This window comes from Gossypium hirsutum, chromosome A05 (genome assembly GCF_007990345.1).
Source record: "Gossypium hirsutum isolate 1008001.06 chromosome A05, Gossypium_hirsutum_v2.1, whole genome shotgun sequence".
NCBI classification, from domain to species: domain Eukaryota; kingdom Viridiplantae; phylum Streptophyta; class Magnoliopsida; order Malvales; family Malvaceae; genus Gossypium; species Gossypium hirsutum.
The window spans coordinates 104,623,504-104,647,539 of NC_053428.1; the positions used below are offsets into that span (position 1 = coordinate 104,623,504).

The following is a 24,036-nucleotide window of genomic DNA, read 5'->3' on the forward strand; positions in this document are numbered from 1 at the left end:
ACATATTTCAAGTATTTAAAATACAATTCAAGTTGCACAAACTTACCTCGTTGCTTGTTTGTGTTTATAATTTCATTAATCCGATATCTTTTCTTTTCCACGATCAAGTCTCATATTTGAGTCGTCCAGATCTTTATAAATAAATTTGATCATCATTTTCATTCATTTCATCTTCTAATGCATTTAATTAATGCTCTAGGCAAAATTACCATTTTGCCCCTAAACTTTTAATTAATGACGATTTCGTCCTTAGGGTCAGGAAAATAAAATTCTTGCAATTTAATCCTTATTTCCAGCTATTATTCTCATATATATTGATAACAGTCCATGAATTCTATAAAATATCAGAATTTTCCATAATTTCAACACTTTTTAATTTAATCCCTAAAACATGTTTTCCCCCGATCTTGAACTAAATTAATAATTTCATTCATTTTTGTAATTTAAATAATAAAATAATCCATTTCATGCAATTTGGTCATTTCTGACATTTTTACAAAATTACCCATAAAGTTTTACTTTTATTCAATTTAGTCCCTAAGCCTAAAATATGCAAATTAGCCATGCTTAATGAATATTCATATATGTTTTCCTCCTCCTCCTCTCCATTCCACATCCTTGATGTATGTAGCACACTTGTAAGTAACATAATCTATAATCTTTATTATTTACTTTTATGAATATTCAAGCTGTCCATCTGTGTCATAGTCACTAAATTATTTATATCTGGAGCTATAGGACTCCAAATTAATATTCGCTAATTTTTCATGAAACTAGACTCATATATATTCTTACCATAAAATTTTAAGAATTTTTGGTTTAGTCAATAAGTACAGTTTATTCTTTAAAGTTACCCCTAAATTACTGTCTGACAGTTATGACCCTTCTTCACTAAAAATTAATTATCTCCTTGTACAGAATCCGAGTGATGTTCATATTTGTTTCTATTGAAAATATACTCAATCAGGATTCTAAACATATAAATTTAATCCCCTAATTATTTTTATCCATTTTTTTTATGATTTTACAAATTCAGAACAGGGGAACCCAAAATCATTCTGACCTTGTCTCACAAAATTCATCATATCTCATGATTTAGAATTCCATTGCTTACATAATTTCTTCTATAAGAAACTATACTTAATAATCTTTAATTCCATATTTTATTCATCCTATAATTATATTTCTACAATTTTTTATGATTTTTCAAAGTTAGACTACTGCTGCTGTCCAAAACTGTTTTAGTACAAGATATTAATTACCATGTTATAACATCCTTATTTTCTTTTTCTACACCATTTCTCATCACTTTCTCTTATTTTTTTCTTCACTAACATATCAAGAACATAGGACCTTATGTAAGAAAACTCTACTATAACATTATTTCCATGCTTTATCAATAATAACAAACTTAAAAACATATTGAAATCTTGATGTACTTACCTTTTCTTATTGACTTCAATCTTTAACTTGATTTTTCTCTCTCCTCCAGCTTCGATTTATTGAATCCAACTTGATATTCTTGCTCCCCATCATCTCCTTGCTATCTTTCTCTCTTGATGGCTTTGGAAATTCTTTCAATTTTTAGGTGAAAATAATGAATTTTTGGTGGAAGGACTAAATTGTAAAGAAAGCAAACTTCTTTTCTTCTTTTTATCTTACGTTAGTTTGCATGGGAAAGGAAATGTGTTGATAATTCTTCATCTTTCCTTCCTTTTATACTAAATAAATAATAATATAATAATAATAAACATCTCATAAAATATTAATAAAAATAATATTTATCTAATTAATTAATTTAAAATATCATCAACATAATCATTACATTCTAGAATTCTCTCTCTTACTAATTGACCATTTTGCCCTTCATGATCTTTTAGAATTCCATCATTGAGTCATCACTTAATTTGGTAAAATTACGATTTAGTCCCTCATAATTTTTTACCTATTCAATTTGGTCCTAATTCATCAATTTTTCTTGGTTTCTAGATCATTCCACCCTTAAAATATTTGCACCATTAGTCCTTTAACTTTTTTATATTTACACTTCAACCCTTTAAATTTTAAGTATTTACTCTTGTGCAACAAGACTTTTCTCATCTTTGCAATTTAGTCCTTTCTTGAATTAATATATCATAATATACTTCTCAATATTGACATCACTCAAAAATTCCCTTTTTGTCACTTTATTTCCTTATTTTACTATATCACGGATAATATTTTATTGTAAAAATTTTCGGGGTATTATATTTCAAGCTTCCAAGCTTGATTATAAGTCCGTTCTAGCCCCGTTTTTAATGATTTTCATATTTTTGAAATCCTTATATCATGATCTATCTATTTCTACCATTAATTTGAGATATGATGAAGGTCTAGGTTTTGACCCGTGTTAGAAATTTGTGTATTTTGATATTTAATGGTAGATTATGCAAGTTTAATGTTAGATAAACGACTTTTGCTAAGTGATTTCTGGTGAAAATGCCTAAAAGGACTAATTTGTAAAAGTTATAAAAATTGTCATAAAAGTGTGATTTAATGAAAAATTTTGATAAAAGAGGTTCGGCTAGGCTTGGAAATCAAAGAAATTGAATAAATTTCATTTTTCGAGCTTAGGAGAAAAAATGTAAATATGTCAAACTTTAGGGGCAAAAACGTAATTTTATCATAATGTGATTTTTGGGTCACATTGAATAATGTGACTAATAAGTTATCTAAATTTGATATTATAGATCAAGAAAAATGAAGTTCAAGTCTAGATCGGGGAAAAAACAAATATTGGACAAATAGGTCATTTTCGCTGTTGCCGCATTCAAGGTAAGTTCGTGTGTAAATAATGCAACTTATATTATGTATTTAATATTTTGTTATTGTATGACTTGTACAATTATCATTATGGATTTGTTTGGCAAAGATTCGATACGGCGAGATTCCCGGTTGAACCTTAGGAATAGTTAGGATACAAATGTCATGACATTAGGGTTAGTTGAGATTTCATGTAAGACCATATCTGGGATATGGCATCGGTATGAGATTTCATGTAAGACCATAGCTGGGATATTGGCATTGATATGAGATCCCATGTAAGACCATATCTGGGATATGGCATTGGTATGGTACTATGTGTGTGAGATTCCCGAGTATCCTTTAGTATTCCAAGCGGTTCAACGAGAAATTCAACAATTATGTCAAAGGCAAAGATGAACATGAGGTTATGTTGAAACAGTACAGGTATGTACGTAAGGTTTATAATCAATGGTTTCATGATATTGTGAGTTTATGTTCACTATGGGGATGACCTTGTGATGACCTTGTGATTATTGGTTTATACTTGTGATGTATGAAACTTATGGTAAATTCGGTTGAAGATCATGTGATTAGCTTTTATGCTTAAATTGGGTTATGATATAGCATGTTTTATTCATACAAATTATGTTTTATCAGATATGAGAAAAATGAAAGGTGTTAAGACATATGCTAAGAAATATGAGTACACAAGATTAATGTGCATGTTTACTATGAAGTTTGAAATGAGTTGTCAATTGTTGTAGCATGTCGCAAATGAAAGATTATGTTTGTTAGGCTAATGCCAGGATATGTTAAATTATTCTTATAAGTTGATAGAGTAAATATTATGATTGAATAAAAACTATAGCCATGAGATTATGGTAGATTATGATAACTTGTGTTCATATTGTTGAACATGATAAACACTTGGTAAGATGTGAATGAGTAAGCTATACTTATGAGACTTAAATGACATTCGTAGGTATTTACATTATGTTAATTGTATGATATAAGTATGGTTGACGTTGCTTATTATTTGCATATGGACTTATTAAGCTATATAGCTTACCCCTCTTCCTTTCCCATATCTTATAGGGTTATTAAGCTAGCTCGGGTTGGAGATCGCCAGAGATCCTACCACACTATCAAGCTATCACTTCGGGTATTGATGAATTCAAGTATTTTGAGTCTATGGCATGTATAGGGACTTGGTCTTTTGGTTATATGTGTCATTATTAATGTGGCCAAATGTGTTGGCCTATAATGGATTATTGTTCCTGTAACACCCCCTAACCCCAAACCGTCGCCGGAACAGGGCTACGAGGCATTACCGGATATATCAGACAACTTATGGATATTTTACAATTATTATAACATTCATAGTATAATTGAAGAATTATGTCCTTATAATGGACTTTCGAAGCCCAACACAAGTATTAAAGTGGAATGGAACGGGACTTGTTCGAGTATTCAGAGATTTTTTTTCTTTTATTTTTTTTATTTTTACAAAAATTTCGACAGCATTTCTTCTTAATTTTTACATAAAACCCCCCGCAAATTCAAACCAAAAACTAACTAATCCAAAACCAATGGCACAATCAAAAACAATTTAAACCTAAATATATCTAAATCATAACCAATTCATTAACATAGTCATTTAATAACTAAACATTCATAATATTAATCCAAATTAACTAATAACTTCATTTATTTTTCATTCCAACTTATACCAAATTATATAGTATAATATTTACCATTTTATCAAATGAATAACAAAATATGGTATACCATTCTTATAACCAACTTTACAAGTATATCTATATAACTTATACAACACCTAGTACATGCCACTTTCAATTAAGAAAGAAAACATCACCCAAAATTTGCTGGAGTCGGGATCGTTCAGATGTTGGACCGGGGTACTAGACTCCTATTAACCTGCGCACAGAAACAACCGCACGCTGAGTATTCCGTACTCAGTGGTATTACCATAATTCAAATTATAATAGCAATAAAGAATTTTAATTACCAAACATGTAACTATCTAATTTCACAAATATCAATTCATTCTTAAACTTTCATTAATTAATAATAACAATACAATTTTTATCTATTCTTCAGTTTCCATCACATATTACATGTAACAATTTCAATCACTACATGAACATTAAGTTCATGCCTTTCATTTTCAATCTCAATTTCAATCCACTATTCAACTTTTTCGTTTCTTTCAATATTTCAATAATATAATCAATCAATTTATTTTAAATTTCTCATCTTAGATATTCACCCTATTAACAAATCCGGACTTTGACGGATACACGGATTCCAACCCAACACACCAGTACGGCACATTGTGCCTAAAACGGCACATAGTACCTGATCAGTATACGACACATAAAGTGCCTAAAACGACACACGAGGTGCCTGATACGACACACGAGGTGCCTGAAATACGACACATAAAGTGCCTGATCAGTAAAGCCGGAAAATTCCCGTACACTTCCAGATCCTATGGCATGCCAATTATATCCGACTTAGCCCGACTAGTTAATAGGGTATTTCAATTCTCAATTCACTTTCATTTCCATTCCAAGATTACTTTTCAATTAAAATTTTCACATTCAAATCAATTTACAATTCAATTATACATACACATTCACCATTCAATTCAATTCTCATTCAACTCAAATATCAATACTTACCTTATAATTCACTTATTAAATATAGAATTGATATAAAACATTTAATAAAAAGTAATTTGAATTATAGTAATACAAACCGTGAATTTCTCGTTTTAATCCTCGATAGCTTTCTCCTTTCCTTTGTGCGCCGATGTCTTGGGTTCTTTGTTAACTACGAAAATAATAATAATTTATAATCATCAATATAACACAATTCAATTTAATCCATGAGCCTAAACATGCAAATTTAACCATTTTTATACACATAATTCCACTATTTACTTATATGTTCATTCAAAGCTGTCTACTTGAGTCATTGTTACTAAATCATTTATATATTGAGCTAGGAAACTCCAAATTAAGATCCACTAATTTTCCCTGAAACTAGACTCACATATCTTCTTACCATAAAATTTTTAGAATTTTTGGTTAAGCCAATAAGTACAGTTTATTCTTTAAAGTTGTCCCTATTCTGCTGTCAAATAGTTCCGACCATTCTTCACTAGAAATTAATTATATCACAGTACAGAACTCGGATAATATTCCCGTTGATTTCTCCTGAAAATAGACTCATTAAGGATTCTAAAAATATAACTTTAAGCCTCTAATTATTTTTCTTCAATTTTTTTGTGATTTTCCAAAGTCAGAACAGGGGAACCCGAATTTATTCTGACCTTGTCTCACAAAATTCATTATATCTCTTAATTTACAATTCAATTGCTTATATCGTTTCTTCTATAAGAAACTAGACTCAATAAGATTTAATTCCATATTTTATTCATCCTATAATTTAATTTATACAATTTTTGGTGATTTTTCAAACTTAGACTACTGCTGCTGTCCAAAATAGTCTTAGTACAAAATGTTGATTTACTTTAATTTCAATTTAATCCTAACTAAATTCACTTACTTTTCTATCTTAATTCATACTTTATTTCTATTCAAATTTTGTCCAAACTCATACTTAACTATTAAATTTCCAGCATATTTTCATAATTTCGAATTTATTTCCATTTAATCCCTAAAACTCAAAACTTATAGCTTAGTTTACGATTCAATCCTTTATTCAATTCCAATCAAAATTTTTATCAAATAAACTCCCAATTCCATCATTTTATTCAAGATGAACCAAACTTAGAAATCTAATGACTTTCAAAATTTCTACTTAAAATAAGTACTATTTATCTCTAGGATTCCAAAAACTCAAAAATCATAAGAAAAGTGGCTAAATTGACTTACCAAATTAACTTGGAACCTTTAAACCCTATTTTCCCTTTTTCTTTTCTTTCTTTCTTTCTCCCCTGTTTCTTCTCTGTTTCGTTTCCTGCTATTCTGTTTCCTTCCTTCTTTTTATTCTTTTGTTTCTTTCCTTTATTTCCTTTTTATTTACTTTACTTTTAATAATAATAATTTAATATATATTTTAACACATAAAAATCTCAGATTTTTATGCTTATGCCGCCTCACTTAGGACAAATGGCATAATTTCCATTTTGGTCCTCTTCATTTTCTTTTAATCTACAATTTAACTTTCATCCTTTATTCAATTTAGTCATTTTTTCTAATTACTCTTAATTAAGCTAAATTCACCTAATTTAAACCTAATTAAACACATCGCTAAACTCATAAATATTTCTAGTAATTATTTCGAACTCGATTTACTAAGACGGAGGCCCGTTAATGTACTTTTCTGATGCCCGTGAATTTTGGGTCATTACAGTTCCAATTGTATATAGCCATGAATGATGGCTTATGTTGATTACAAGTTTATTCATGTGTTAATGACCTCTTATGAATGTGATGTTAATATGTTTTTAATGGGCTAAGTATGATGTTTTAAGCATGATAAATGATGGCATGAGAATGACATATTATTGTCTTAGTTGTGAGTGTTTGGTTGCCTAAGTATAATATGTTTTGTGCCTTTGAATTGATATGAGTACATGTGTGAATAAGGGTGGCAAATGGTTTGGTAAATAGCCTTGCTTTTGTTCACACAGGTAGACACACGGGTATGTGTCTAGGCCGTGTGTGACACACTGTTCTCCCCATGGGCATGTGATCCGGCCATGTGTCCCCTGCACCTTAATTTTGGCAAAACAGAATGTCTAGAATTGAGTACACGGGCAGAGACACGGGCATGTGTCTCAGTCGTGTGTGCTACACGGCCTAGCACACGAGCGTGTCACTTGGCTGTGTGACCTCAATTTGATGATGACGTCATAAACAGAATGTTCCCTATTTTGAACACGACCTGAAGCACTATCATCTCTTAGGGTCAAACGGGCGTGTCCCGAACACCCATAGGCGTGTGACCTCTTTTGCATGAAAAATTTTCTAAGTTTCCCAAAAGTTTCCAGAGTTCTCAGTTTAGTCTCGAACTACTCCTAATGTATGTTTTGGGCCTCATAAGCTTATTTAAGGGATGATATGAATGCATGTGAAAGGTTTTAAATTTGAGTGGAAATCTATGTCTCAATTTTGAATGTTTGTTTGAGTTTAAGTCCGATAATGCCTTGTACCCTATTTCAGCGTCAAATATGGGTAAGGGGTGTTACAACCAATGTGATTGAGAAAGTGGCAACTTGTGGTATTAAGTTGTAAAAATGGCATAAAGCTAGTAGGGTTTATTTTGTTGAGCGTTCTAAAGAAATCAAACGTCAGTTAGAGGTTTTGAGGGCCTCAGATGCTGATTGTTCATAGGTTCAGAGAGTACAAGCGAAGCTTAAGGTATGTTTGTTTCATTGAAAATGGCTTCCGGAAAATGATTTCTAGAAAATTATTTACTTTCCTGAAAAAGTTAATACTTTCTGGTGTTTGGATGAATCTGTGTAAATTTTTTTTTGTTGTTTGACCGGTTTCTTAAAAATATTTCATAAAAACTATTTTCAATAACCAATCATACATTTGAGATTTTCTTATATTTTTATCATTTAATTGAGTTTATTTTATATCTATAAATTTATATTTTACATTGTTTTTGTATATATTAAAAATATTTTGTTAAATTTAGGTTCATTACAACGTCATTTTTTAGTTATACGACTATTGTAAGAGCTCAATTTTGCCTGGGCCCAATAGTAAAACAACAAAAAAGATATAATAATAATAGTCCATTTACAAGGCCTGAAAGCCCAAAAAAATTATTACAAGCCCAAATACAAATGGAGGCCTAGTGGCCCAAAAACCTAAACCTTTTTCAGAAAACCTAAAACCCTAGTCCCCTTTGACGCCGCTCCTCATGTCACGTCAGCATGCTCGCCGCCCGAGGCCTGACGCGTCCCTACCGCCATTGCACCAAAATGGAAAATGAGCACCTCTCGTCGTCGCCGTTGACCATGGACACCTTCAAAAAGAAAACACAAGGACAGAGACACAAACACGCAAAGAACAATAGAAAAACAGTAAAAAACAATAGTTTAAGTGTAACATATTCGACTATAAAAGCCATGGCAACCATGTATTTATTTTTTACAGACAAGCAATCAAAAATACAAAAATCGAATACAAAAAAGGTGATTCTTTTGATTTATTTTTCGAAACAAATAGAAAAATAATAAAAGGAGTTTTTTTTTTACCTTTTCGACCGTAGGTGAGAATTGTCTCTGGCTCTAGAAGCCTCGGAGTCCCTCTAGGGCTCCATTGAGGGTCTCATCGGAGGGAAGAAGAAACCGACAGGTTTCTTTACTTTTAGCTTGATTTTGTCAAGATTTTAGTGTTTTTAACCTTAAAATGAGGTTCCTTATAAAAAAAAGGTAAAAGGGGGTTTTTTGGTGATTTGTCGGCCACCGAAGACGGCGGTCATCATCGCAGATGACCAGCAGCCACGACGGATGTCCGTCGTTCCCAAGGTCGGCCTAAGAAAAACCTTCAGAGGAAAAAAAAAGAAGGAAGGGTTTTTTTTAAACAAAAGAAAAATGAATTTTTTTGGGGGAAATTTTTAACTTAAATAGGGTATTGGAACAGTGTCGTTTTGGCCTGGTTTCATAATCCCCAAAACGATATTGTTTTGGGCATGGTCCGCCAACCCGAGCTAACCTCCCTTAGGATACGCGTGTTTTTCAAAGGGGGTCGATTTGCAGATTTGGTCCCTCTCGCTTTTTTTGTCTTTTTAATTTAGTCCTGTTCATTTTTATTTTTTTTAAATTTTCACCCTACAATTTAAATCCTTGTGCAATTTAGTCCTTTGACCCACTGTGAATCCCTTGAAGAGTGACACGTGTCAATATGATAGGGAAATTGCCATTTGACCCCCTAAAACTTTCTATTTTATTTTGATTTAGTCCTTTATATTATGTTTCTTTGTAATTTAGGCGATAAATTTTATTATATTTTTGATTTAGTCTTTTATTTCCTTTTTTCTTATTTATTTCGCAATTTATGCTTTATGTTTCGTTTAAATTTCGATTTAATCCCTCATTTATTTAATGTTGCCTATTTATTTACTATATCTTTTATTTTAACATTCAAAATCTTTTTTATTTATTTTTATTATCATGCATTTTTATTTTATCCCTTTTATTATTATTATTATTATTATTATTATTTCTATCATTTTATATTAATGTTATGGTAGTAATCATGACGCAATATCGTTGTTATTACTATATATTGGTGTTTTTACTATAACGCCCCAATTTTAGGGAATCCTGTGAATGGTGGCATAGGTTTAATTATGTTAGTGGGCCTCTAGAAAGCCCAAGCTTAAGATAGAACCCGGCAATTTTAGTTAATTTTTGTTCCATAAGAAAAAGGGGGTGAAATTATGAAATAGGACCTATGTGAAAATGTATGAAAATGCTATAGGCTAAATTGAAGTGGCCAAATAAATAGGAGTGCAAAATAGGAGGATTTGCATGACAAACCTCCCATTTTACATGAAGTGGCCAGCCGTCATGTTGTTGTAGACAAAATGTACACTTGATATCCATAATTTATGGTACAAATTGATACAAATTGATAATAGGTTAGGTAAATGTTCCATGATAATGGGTTAGGTAAATGTTTCATGATAATGGGTTAGGTAAATGTTTCATGATAAGAATTTCATGTCTTTTGTATTAAATAATTAAATGGATGAAATATGAAGTTTTATTAAAAGAAAAAGGAGTGAAAAGAACAAAGTTTTGTCCATCGTTGTTCATCATAGCCTAAAGTTAGAGAAGAGAAAGGAGAGGAGAAAGCTCTTGAATGTTCGGTCACTTGGGGAAGAAAATTGAAGGTAAGTTCATGGTAATTTGCTTCTATCTTGATGTTCATGAGTTCTTCTTGATTCTACCTTAACTCTTGAAGTATATTTTGATTTTTAATTGTGTTGTGAGCATTTAGTCATGAATTAAAATGAAGGAAATGGTTGTTGTTTCATGTTCTTTTGATGAAAAATGGAAGATAGGTGAAGTTGAGCCAAACAAATGAGCATGCATGTGCCTTAGATGTTAAAAGGAAAAATCAGCTAACATGTTGTGCTTTAAAATGATGAAATAGAGATTATACTTAAGTAAAATCATAGATATGTGATGATTGATTGGTGATATACATGTTTAAATAACAAGCATGCAAGTTATGTGTGAAAGAGTGATTTGGTAATAAATCTGCCTGGGACAGCAGCAGTAATGTGACTTTGGAAAATCACCATAAATTGTGGGAGATGAGTTAGAAGCTGCATAAATTATGTAATTAAATCTTAATGAGTCTAGTTTCAAATGGAATAAACGAGAACATATTTTGAATTCTGTACAATGAGAAATTTGATTCGTAATGAAGAGTGGTCACATTAGTCAAACAGTGAAACATAGGAAACTTTAAGAAAAATCTGGTATTGATTGGCCATACCAAAAATTCTGAAAATTTTATGGATAGAAGATATATGAGTCTATTTTCAGGGAAAATTAACGGCACTTGTTTGGAGTTTCGTAGCTCTAGTTATAAATAATTTAGTGACTGTTGCTCAGGAAGACAGCTTGCAGTGAAATTATGATTATGTGGTAAACATTGACAAAAATTTGTTAATGAGTTGCTTATTGTTTTCTTATAAGCTTACTACGATCTGTAGGTGTGGTTGGCCGAATATTGTAAGGGGTTAATACGTAGTTTGTATTTGAATAGTTAGATTAACGTGTTAGTAATCCAATTGTAGGCGGTTCGTGTGTGGATCTCGTCAGCATATCGTCGCAAACAGGTATGTAACTAACACCCTCTTTCTTAGTCTAGATCGGCAAAAGTCGAAAAGACGAAATGCCAAAAACTGGTATTTTGTAGATTTGCGAGTGTGCGAATGCTCGTGAGGTAAATCGATTAATGTTTTTGGTAAGCTGCAATGTTTGGACTGCAAAGTGCATGATTTCTGTGTCCTCGATATTTTGGGCTTAATGGGCCAAAATTTGAATGATGGGCCAACGGGCCCAATTCGGTAAGAACCCTCGGTACGTGATTCTGTTAGTACGTGAAAAGTAGGAATATGCATGAAAAACCTTAAAATAGATAAATTACTGAAATACCTTTAAAAGTGGAAAATTTACAGTTTTACCCCTAAGAGATAAATTACCGAAATACCCCTAGGGTTAAATTGACCTAAATGCATGTTTGACTTTTGTTATTTACTGCATGCCATGTTGTTATTATCTGATGCATGGGACTGGGATATTGACGGAGGAAGTACTGAAAGTAGCTTGTCCACGTACTGGAGGCTTTACCTCAATTTACTGTTAACTGAGCAGCAAGGCTGCAACTGTGGAGTGTTGGGCTAGGTGGGTTGAGCTATTCCCCACATGGAGTGTATGGCTGGTACGGGTAGAGTGTAGTGGTTGGTGGGTTGAGTAGTCTCCCCAAATGGGCTTGCATATGTTATTGATGTTGCATGTATTTTGAAATGGGCCTATGGGCCATACTGTTATCTGAATAAGGGGCTAAGGCCCAATTTATTGTAATCTGAAAAGGGCTCTGGCCCAGTACCACTGTTACCTGAATGGGCTTAGGCCCAATAGGCTTGAGCTGACTTGGGCTTTGAATGGGTTTTCCTTACACACTGAGTTTCCCCAAACTCACCCATTTTATTTTTATCAACGCAGGAAATCGCCAACCATAGTGGGCTTGGAGCTGTGAGGGAATTCGGAGTGGCCACCCGTTCTGAAAGTTTGATTTTCTTCTGGTGAACTGGACATCTTTTTATTTACGTTTGAAGTTTTGGGTTTTTTTTTAAATGTAATAAGGCCGCTTAATTATTTTTTATGGTTTTAATATGTATTACTAAGATAGGTAATACTTATTTTAACTGTTGAAATTGGATAGCTTTAGGGCGCGTTTTCAAAAACAACAGTTGATTTTAAAAGAACACGACAACAAGCAAAGCTTCCGCAATGAAAGTATTTTCCAAAATTATTCACTTTTCCTAAAAATGACTTAATCAAATCGGTTTCCTAGAAATATCCATGACGTTAAGGTGTGGCAATGGCGGTATGCATGTCTAGGATTGGATCCGAAGGGAGCTTGGTACTTAAGCAATCCGATGGACTCACCACCTCTTTTCCGGTTTCCTACCTGGTGCACAACTTCAATTCACTTTAAGCCTTAATGAATTAATCTTTTGAACATCAAGTACGATTTTTTGGACTTAGAATGGAAAATTATTTTTAACGTTTTTGATGTGGCATGCCGGATCCGGTCATAACGTCTGGGCCGGGTTTGGGGTGTTACATTTAATGGTATCAGAGCCTAGGGTGCAACAACTCGGCTGTGGAATGGGTTTACAAAAACAAAGATTTTCGAAAGCGAAAATTTTATAAAGAATGCGAAAAACTCGATTTTCAAAATTTAGATCTTTAGAAGGTGGCATTCCGAATCTCTGGCTCAAGTCTGTAAGTATTACTCTGAACTTTTCTGAATATTTTCCTGAATTATCTGTCTGTACTGAAACCCTATTAGGATACTCTAGATAGGATGATACTGAAACCATAGGAAAATCTGATAAGAGACTGAAACTGTAGCTAGACTTCGATTCTGCGAAAATAAACTTTGAACTACTGTCTGATTCATAAAACATCTGTAATAAACACTGGAATATTAATTGATGCATAAAAATTCGTAATCAAGATAATACGATATGAGTACAAGAGGCCGTGGACGGAGCCGAGGAAGTGCTCGAGTGAGATCTTCATCTTCAAGACATATGCCGGTGGTGGATGCACCGGTACCACCAGCAACAGAGGTAGAGTCTCATGACCGCGGTACCGAGGATGATGCCCTGTCACAAGCAATGCTTCGTGTTCTGGAAAGGGTTGCCGGGGCAAGTACGAGCAATGGAGTTTGGGAACTATTTCTGAACGACTTTGGGTTAACGGAGCGGAGATCTTTAAGGGCGTGTCTGGTATAGCCCCGAATGTGGCAGAATATTGGTTGGAGGCCACAGAACAGATTATGGACAACTTGGACTACTCTGAGGAGATTGTGAGTGGGGTATCTGTACTAAGTCCTTTAGGTCACTCGGTTAGGGTAGACAAACTGTATAGGGATGTAGCCTTAGAAACTCAAGGTAGGATTTTCCCTGGAGATCTGATAGAGTTACCGTTCAGAGAGTTTGATCTCATTTTGGGAATGGACTGGCTTGTTAAGCATAAGGTGACCCTGGATTGTGCTCCTAAATGAATGGTGTTAAGGACCACAAAGGATGAGGAGGTTATGGTGATAGGTGAGCGAAGGGATTATTTGTCTAATGTGGTGTCGGCATTAAGAGCCGATAAGTGGATTCGGAAAGGTTGTGAGGCCTATTTGGCATTTGTAAGTCAGTCGGAAGAGGAGGGACTGACAGTAGATAAGGTTAGGACCGTAAAAGAGTTCCAAGATGTTTTTTCGGAGGAACTTCCAGGATTGCCTCCGAACCGAGAAGTTGAGTTTGGAATAGATTTATTGCCTGGAACGGCACCCATGTCCATCGCACCGTATAGGATGGCACCGAAGGAGTTAGTGGAGTTAAAGGCTCAAATTCAAGAGTTGTTGGATAAGGGCTTCATTAGGCCAAGCGTGTCTCCATGGGGAGCACCGATACTATTCGTGAAGAAGAAGGATGGTACAATGCGGATGTGCATTGATTATCGCCAGTTGAACAAACTGACAATTAAGAATAAGTATCCACTGCTAAGGATTGACGACCTGTTTGACCAGCTTAGAGGGGCTTCTGTATTTTCTAAGATCAACCTCCGATCTGGATATCATCAGTTAAGGGTCAAGGAGGTAGATATCCATAAGACGGCATTCAGGACTCGGTATGGTCATTACGAGTTTCTGGTTATGCCATTTGGACTGACGAACGCTCTTGCAGCGTTTATGGATCTGATGAATCGTGTGTTCCAACCATTTTTAGATCAGTTCGTAGTTGTCTTTATTGATGATATCCTGGTATATTCTGAAACTGAAGCGAAACATGATGAGCATATCCGTATAGTGCTGCGAGTGTTAAGGGAAAAGGAACTCTTTGTGAAGTTTAGCAAGTGTGAATTTTGGTTGAGGGAGGTAACTTTCTTAGGACATGTGGTCTCTGCTGAGGGGATTAAAGTGGACCCTCGGAAAATTGAAGTGATTTTGGAATGGAAGCCGCTTAGGTCAGTGTCGAAAATACGGAGTTTCCTAGGACTGGCAGGATACTACAGAAGGTTTGTAGAAGGTTTTTCTGTGATGGCAGCATCTCTGACAAAACTCATAAGGAAAGGAGTACCGTTTATATGGACTAAGAAGCAGCAAGAAACTTTTGAGAAGTTGAAGAAAGTTCTGACTGAAGCACTTGTGTTAATTTAGCCAGAGTCTGAGAATGATTTTACTGTGTACAATGACGCATCACACGTGGGTTTGGGCTGCGTGTTAATGCAAGAGGGTAAGGTGGTTGCATATGCATCACGATAGCTTAAGCCTCATAAGGGAAACTATTTGACTCATGATTTAGAGTTGGCAGCAGTGATATTTGCACTTAAGATTTGGAGACATTACTTGTACGGAGAAAGGTGTATTATATACACTGACCATAAGAGTCTTAAGTATTTGTTGACTTAGAAGGAGCTGAACCTTAGGCAAAGGAGATGGATTGAGTTGCTTAAGGATTATGAATGTTCGATCGAGTATCACCCAGGCAAGGCTAATGTGGTAGTTGATGCTCTAAGTCGTATAGCAATGTTTACTCGTCTGAGTTTGTATGATGATGGAAGTCTGTTGGCTGAGTTGCAAGTGAGGCCAACCTGGGTGGATCAGATTAAGGAAAAACAGTTGAACGATGAGTCTTTGGTCGCTCGTTTTCAACAAGTTAAGGAAGGGGAAACTTTTGAGTTTGGGAGCCAGAAGAGACGATGCAACAGCAATACCCTCATTTGTTTGGATTAGGTAAATTTCGAGGACGAAATTTCTTTAAGGAGGGTAGAGTTGTAACGCCCCAATTTTCGGGAATCCTGTGAATGGTGGCATAGGTTTAATTATGTTAGTGGGCCTCTAGAAAGCCCAAGCTTAAGATAGAACCCGGCAATTTTAGTTAATTTTTGTTCCATAAGAAAAAGGGGGTGAAATTATGAAATAGGACCTATGCGAAAATGTATGAAAATGCTATAGGCTAAATTGAAGTGGCCAAATAAATAGGAGTGCAAAATAGGAGGTTTTGCATGACAAACCTCCCATTTTACATGAAGTGGCCAGCTGTCATGTTGTTGTAGACAAAATGTACACTTGATATCCATAATTTATGGTACAAATTGATACAAATTGATAATAGGTTAGGTAAATGTTCCATGATAATGGGTTAGGTAAATGTTTCATGATAATGGGTTAGGTAAATGTTTCATGATAAGAATTTCATGTCTTTTGTATTAAATAATTAAATGGATGAAATATGAAGTTTTATTAAAAGAAAAAGGAGTGAAAAGAACAAAGTTTTGTCCATCTTTGTTCATCATAGCCTAAAGTTAGAGAAGAGAAAGGAGAGGAGAAAGCTCTTGAATGTTCGGTCACTTGGGGAAGAAAATTGAAGGTAAGTTCATGGTAATTTGCTTCTATCTTGATGTTCATGAGTTCTTCTTGATTCTACCTTAACTCTTGAAGTATATTTTGATTTTTAGTTGTGTTGTGAGCATTTAGTCATGAATTAAAATGAAGGAAATGGTTGTTGTTTCATGTTCTTTTGATGAAAAATGGAAGATAGGTGAAGTTGAGCCAAACAAATGAGCATGCATGTGCCTTAGATGTTAAAGGGAAAAATCAGCTAACATGTTGTGCTTTAAAATGATGAAATGGAGATTATACTTAAGTAAAATCATAGATATGTGATGATTGATTGGTGATATACATGTTTAAATAACAAGCATGCAAGTTATGTGTGAAAGAGTGATTTGGTAATAAATCTGCTTGGGACAGCAGCAGTAATGTGACTTTGGAAAATCACCATAAATTGTGGGAGATGAGTTAGAAGCTGCATAAATTATGTAATTAAATCTTAATGAGTCTAGTTTCAAATGGAATAAACGAGAACATATTTTGAATTCTGTACAATGAGAAATTTGATTCGTAATGAAGAGTGGTCACATTAGTCAAACAGTGAAACATAGGAAACTTTAAGAAAAATCTGGTATTGATTGTCCATACCAAAAATTCTGAAAATTTTATGGATAGAAGATATATGAGTTTATTTTCAGGGAAAATTAGCGGCACTTGTTTGGAGTTTCGTAGCTCTAGTTATAAATAATTTAGTGACTGTTGCTCAGGAAGACAGCGTGCAGTGAAATTATGATTATGTGGTAAACATTGACAAAAATTTGTTAATGAGTTGCTTATTGTTTTCTTATAAGCTTACTACGATCTGTAGGTGTGGTTGGCCGAATATTGTAAGGGGTTAATACGTAGTTTGTATTTGCATAGTTAGATTAACGTGTTAGTAATCCAATTGTAGGCGGTTCGTGTGTGGATCTCGTCAGCATATCGTCGCAAACAGGTGTGTAACTAACACCCTCTTTCTTAGTCTAGATCGGCAAAAGTCGAAAAGCCGAAATGCCAAAAACTGGTATTTTGTAGATTTGCGAGTGTGCGAATGCTCGTGAGGTAAATCGATTAATGTTTTTGGTAAGCTGCAATGTTTGGACTGCAAAGTGCATGATTTCTGTGCACTCGATATTTTGGGCTTAATGGGCCAAAATTTGAATGATGGGCCAATAGGCCCAATTCGGTAAGAATCCTCGGTACGTGATTCTGTTAGTACGTGAAAAGTAGGAATATGCATGAAAAACCCTAAAATAGATAAATTACTGAAATACCTTTAAAAGTGGAAAATTTACAGTTTTACCCCTAAGAAATAAATTACCGAAATACCCCTAGGGTTAAATTGACCTAAATGCATGTTTGACTGTTGTTATTTACTGCATGCCATGTTGTTATTATCTGATGCATGGGACTGGGATATTGACGGAGGAAGTACTGAAAGTGGCTTGTCCACGTACTGGAGGCTTTGCCTCAATTTACTGTTAACTGAGCAGCAAGGCTGCAACTGTGGAGTGTTGGGCTGGGTGGGTTGAGCTATTCCCCACATGGAGTGTATGGCTGGTACGGGTGGAGTGTAGTGGTTGGTGGGTTGAGTAGTCTCCCCAAATGGGCTTGCATATGTTATTGATGTTGCATGTATTTTGAAATGGGCCTATGGGCCATACTGTTATCTGAATAAGGGGCTAAGGCCCAGTTTATTGTAATCTGAAAAGGGCTTTGGCCCAGTACCACTGTTACCTGAATGGGCTTAGGCCCAATAGGCTTGAGCTGACTTGGGCTTTGAATGGGTTTTCCTTACACATTGAGTTTCCCCAAACTCACCCCTTTTATTTTCATCCACGCAGGAAATCGCCAACCATAGTGGGCTTGGAGCTGTGAGGGAATTCGGAGTGGCCACCCGTTCTAAAAGTTTGATTTTCTTCTGGTGAACTGGACATCCTTTTATTTACGTTTGAAGTTTTGGGTTTTTTTAAATGTAATAAGGCCGCTTAATTATTTTTTATGGTTTTAATATGTATTACTAAGATAGGTAATACTTATTTTAACTGTTGAAATTGGATAGCTTTAGAGGGCGTTTTCAAAAACAACAGTTGATTTCAAAATAACACGACAACAAGCAAAGCTTCCGCAATGAAAGTATTTTCCAAAATTAATCACTTTTCCTAAAAATGACTTAATCAAATCGGTTTCCTAGAAATATCCATGACGTTAAGGTGTGGCAATGGCGGTATGCATGTCTAGGATTGGATCCGAAGGGAGCTTGGTACTTAAGCAGTCCGATGGACTCACCACCCCTTTTCCGGTTTCCTACCTGGTGCACAGCTTCCATTCACTTTAAGCCTTAATGAATTAATCTTTTGAACATCAAGTACGATTTTCTGGACTTAGAATGGAAATTTTTTTTAACGTTTTTGATGTGGCATGCCGGATCCGGTCATAACGTCTGGGCCGGGTTTGGGTGCTACATTTACTTCCATTATATTTGCATTATCATTACTAATTAGCATGGCATTTTTCATTTTTTATTTTATTTGTTCATTTGTTTATTCATTTATTATGTTAATATCATATTTGTTTTTACTCGCCACTATATTACTTCATTTGGCAAATCGCCATGAACCGTGTTTAAATATACTTATCTATTTTTATACTATGCCCAAATAAGTTAAATGCATATTGCTTTAAATGTTACGTTTGTTTTTACTCAATGCAAAAAAAAAGAAAAAATTTAAAATCAAGGCAATGTTCGGTATTTGGAGATTCGATAAGTTGTGCCCTAACTTACGGGGTTTGACTTTCTCTTTGAACCTAGATAATCAAACATCCTTTTTAAAACTAAAACACATGAGATTTAAATAGTAATTAAATAATGAGGAAGCTTATTTTCGAGGATTCGAGATGTCGTGTCCTAACTTACGGGACATGACATTTTCATTTCGGTTACTTTAAGATGAGAAAGCCTTTTACACATGTTTTAATTTATTTAAGTTATTTTAGTTAAAAATATCATTACGCAAGGCGGGATTGTGTTTTAAATTCTCTTCAAATTTTTAATTCTCGATACTAAGACATTAATTAATCAATTAGGTACCAATTCTAGGCATTACGAGGGTGCTAATCCTGCCTCGTGCGTAACCGACTTCCAAATCGTTTCCTAGATTTTGTAAACTAAAAATCATTGTTTTAGTGAATCTAAAATTTTTATTAAAATGATCTAATTACTAGGTGATCCAATCACACCTAATGAAAAGGATTGGTGGCAATTCCATTTTCTTTTTAAATAGAAGTCCATTAATAAAAAGGTTTCGACAACTACCAAGTGAGTATTTTTTATTTAAAAATATGACATCAACAAAAAAAAATTAACAATGTCAACAATTGGACTTGATTTTCAAATCTAAAAAGTAGAGGGACTAAATTCTTGAAAATAAAAGTACAGAAACTAAATTAAAATTTTGTGAAGAGTACATAGACTTATCATATATTTGAACTTTTATACTACAAAACATCTATTATTAATATATTTATAATTGTAATAAATATTTATTTTTAAAATATTAATATTGAATATTTTCAAAAGAATATTATTTAAAATTATTATTTTTAAAAATTATTATTAAAAATAAAAATAAAATATTAAATAATTTATTAAAATAATAAATATATTAATTATATTAATAATTTATTATATGACTAAATATAAATTAATAATTATGTATGTTTAATGATATTGAAAAATATAATATTTTATATTAATATTTTAATAATTTTAAATATTTTTTAGAATAAAATAAATTTATTTTCAATATAATAATATTAAATTTGATTTAAGTTATTTTTATATAAAAATAAAATTATTTATATAGGAACTCTTTTTCGAAAAATAACTTAAGATTTTAAAAAACGTAAATCATTTTATAAGAAAAAAAATTTATTTTGCATTGACTTATAAGTCATCGTCTGTTGACTAGAAAACATTTTTTATAAAACTTTTAACATATGAACAAACATAAACTTAATAATTTTTAGCACAGGAAGCTATTTATTGGAGACAATGGTCGAAAATTATTTGGCTCTGACATGGGGACGCTAATACTAAGATATTTCATGCTCAAGCATAAAAAAGGAAACGACTTAACCATATCCATATGATTCATGACTTAGAAGGGCGGCCTTGTGTGAATATGGTGCTGGAAAGAATAGTTAAGAAAATAGTGAACATTACACAATGGAAGTTAATTTTTTTTCTTAAAATCGAGCATCGTGGAATTTATAATAATAAACGATAAATTAAATTATTACATATGTTTTGCGTGAATGAGTCTAAATCGTATCTTGACTTTCTATCAAACAATATTCTTTACTTTTCTTGAACTTTAGAATGCTTTAAGTGTGGGTTCACACAACACCAACTGAATACACATAATGAAAACTTTGATTAAGTGTGAAAGTTAACTTTTTACTATGAGAAATTAGAAAACCTTTTTACCTTAGTAAAAAATAGAATTTATTTTGTGAATAAATTGTCATTGTTTTTTGATGGAGTAATGACCCCAAATGTTATGTTAATTAGGTTATTTCATAGTTCCTATTTATAAGAAAAATGCTACAAAAGTTTTAACAATATGTTATTAAATAATAATATTTTAGTAGAAAAATACAATATTCCTTTCTACGGAATATTAAGGGGCGATGACATACCCTAATGGATACTAAAGTTTGTTGCCCTTTTCATTTGAGATGGATATATTGAGCTTGTCTTATGTACTGGTATAATTATATATATTATTTGGACTTCTAACCAACATATATCATTTAATCAATCTAATAGCTAATTTTCTTTTCTTAAAATATTAATTAATTAATTAATTAACCCAATTAAATTATTTTCTCAACCTAATTCTAATTCCATTAAAGTATTGTATTAGAATATATGAGGAAATAGATTTAGTTGCCTCGTTCAATACAACTATGATGATTAATTAATTGAGACTTTGGTCTCAAATTTGTCATGTTGTAAATATTGAGGGTCAAATTTATTAAAATTTTAGAATTTGAATTAAAATGACGAAATTTGTAAATATTGAGGGGTAAATTTGTTATTAGACAAAAAAAAAAGCCCAAGTCAACTTCCTGTCACTCGTAACTGCAAGGGACTAAAATATTTAATTTCAAAAAGTTTAGTGATTAAATTGAAATAATTAATAGTTAAGTGACTAAAATAGAACAAAATCAATAGTTTATTGACATTTTTGTACTTCACCCTAAACCTTTTGATAACGGGTTAACCCATTCAACAGCTGCAAGAACTGGGAACGGAAGCTAAGCTCTCTGGAAATTCGGAAAGCAGAAGATTAGATCTCCAACTACCCTCCCAAATATTTTCCAGGTCTTGACTTCTTCAGTTCTTCAACTATCATTCTATCTTTTGCGATCTACAAATAACATCTTGGAATGTCCAACCTTTAATATCTATATTACACCCACCCTTTTTTAGACTTTAGACTAATCTTAGATTCAATTTATTAGTGAATTGTTTCAATTAGACTTTAGGCTTACAAGTGTTCAAGCCTGTTATTGTTAATCTGTTGTCAGCAATGCTGAATCGTGGAACAAAGTTAAAGGCATGGCATGGACAAAAAAAATACCCGGTTGTGGTCCCAGTTATGTTTGTGGTATCAGTCTCAGTAGCATTAGTGTTCCTTTTCCACAGAAATGATGAAAAACAGATTCAGGCATACGGACTGCCACCGGAGAGAAAATGGAATAGGTTTGAGTCTTTGGTGCAGTTTAATCCAAAAAGAGAATTCCGGAATGGGACGGATTTGATATGGCAAATACCCGATTCGCCTAAGGCTGTTCTTTTTCTAGCTCATGGATGTAGTGGTAGAGCTGTTAATTTTTGGGATAAGTCTCCTAAATGTCCTGAATGTGTTGGTTTGCCTGAGGAAAGGCTGCTTGTGCTTCATGCTCTTGCTCGTAAATTTGCTGTCTTGACTATATCAAGCGCAGGGAGGTGCTGGGCATTTGGGGAAGAAAGGTTGATTGTTGAAGATATTATAACATGGTGGGTTAAGAGACATAAACTTGGAAAGCTTCCTCTTGTGGCTTTGGGGGCCTCTTCTGGTGGGTATTTTGTATCTGCAATTGCTAATGATTTGAAGTTTAGTAGTATTACACTTATGATTGCTGAAGGATTATTTGATCACATGGACATTAGAGAGGACTATCCACCGACCCTTTTTGTGCACATGCCAAAAGATTTACGTAGGCAACAAAAAATAACTGAATTCATTGAAGTTTTGAGAAATAAAGGGGTTGATGTTGCAGAGATTGAATGCATGGAGTTGCCTCTGTCACCAACTTTTTTGTCTGATAGAATCCCAAGTCTTGATCAGACTATTTCTGCTACGTTGTTCAACCTATTCAGGGAGAAAGGCTTTGTCGACGAGAATGGGTATATGAAACGGGATGGGCGTGCGACACGTTGGAAAGATGCTCTCCAGGATAGCAAGCCTAATTTGCTAGAAAAGGATTTGGTGCATCCCATTGAGGAGGAGCTAAATCTTGCATTTGCCTATCATGAAATGACTAGTTTGCAATCTGAAGAGATTTTTAAATGGTTTGAGTCTCATATGGCCTGAACAGTACACAATTGTGCCACATTCTCCTTTCTTTCTGTTTGACCAAAGTACTGACTGTCAAAAGTGATCGTACATACAACTCTTCGTAACAATCCCTGAATTTGAGCTGGACTGAATTGTTTATTGCTTGAAGCTTGTCTTCAAACAGCCGAAGACTAGATGTAAAGTTACTACCTTGAACCAAACTGCAACATCCACTATGTATTAGGTAAATTTAGCTGTATGTTGGAAAGAAAACATTCAAATTTGATCACTATACTATTATATTACATATAATTATATAAATCTCCAATTGCAAAGTATCCCTTGTTTCCTTTAAGGGGTCTGTTTATGCTTGCTTTGAATGAATTATCTTTTTGTTATCTATTTACTTTTTGATTTGCCATTTTCTCCTTATTAGGGCATCTGTAGATTATCTATTCTGGAGTTTTGAAAAAAAATAAAGACAAGAAACCCAGACATGAAAGGGGAAAACAGCTACTAACTTATCCTTTCCCAAGTTGCAAGAATCAACTTACTATGTTAGAAATCATAGATGAATGTAGTCTGGATTGTAGGACTTCGAGTTAGAACTTAATCCATGCTAACGACTAGAAAATGAAAATGCAGTAGTTAACACTTCAAGCACCCAAGCAAGCATTAACTTTGTGTTTGAAGGGAAAAGGGAACCTAGAGTCTTTAGATATGTATTTCTGAACAAAAGTGCAAAACTTCCATGGAGAGTGAAAAGTTCATGTTTTATGAGTAACATATGGGATTATATATATATATATGCTATAGTCGTGGCAAAAGTATGCGATTGAGCTTGCTTATTGGTGTTGTGTTTAATAACTCAATATTATTAGGTACTTTTTCTTTTCAAGGTTTTTTTCTATTACACATTCCAGACGTTTCTAATCACCAAAATACAATGCAAGACACAC

General features: G+C 33.5%; 1 protein-coding gene across 1 annotated transcript; it reads left to right on the top strand.

Moving 5' to 3' along the window:
- Positions 1 to 21,734: 21,734 nt before the first annotated feature.
- On the top strand, positions 21,735 to 23,415 carry LOC107959670 (uncharacterized). The gene is made up of 2 exons (XM_016895778.2): positions 21,735 to 21,858; positions 22,065 to 23,415. The coding sequence occupies exon 2, from the start codon at positions 22,067 to 22,069 to the stop codon at positions 23,111 to 23,113; it is 1,047 nt and encodes a 348-aa protein (XP_016751267.1). The 5' UTR covers positions 21,735 to 21,858; positions 22,065 to 22,066; the 3' UTR covers positions 23,114 to 23,415.
- The last annotated feature ends 621 nt before the right edge of the window (positions 23,416 to 24,036 follow it).

Coding starts and splice junctions, on each gene's coding strand:
- LOC107959670 (XM_016895778.2), top strand. CDS start 22,067: ATGCTGAATCGTGGAACAAAGTTAAAGGCATGGCATGGACAAAAAAAA.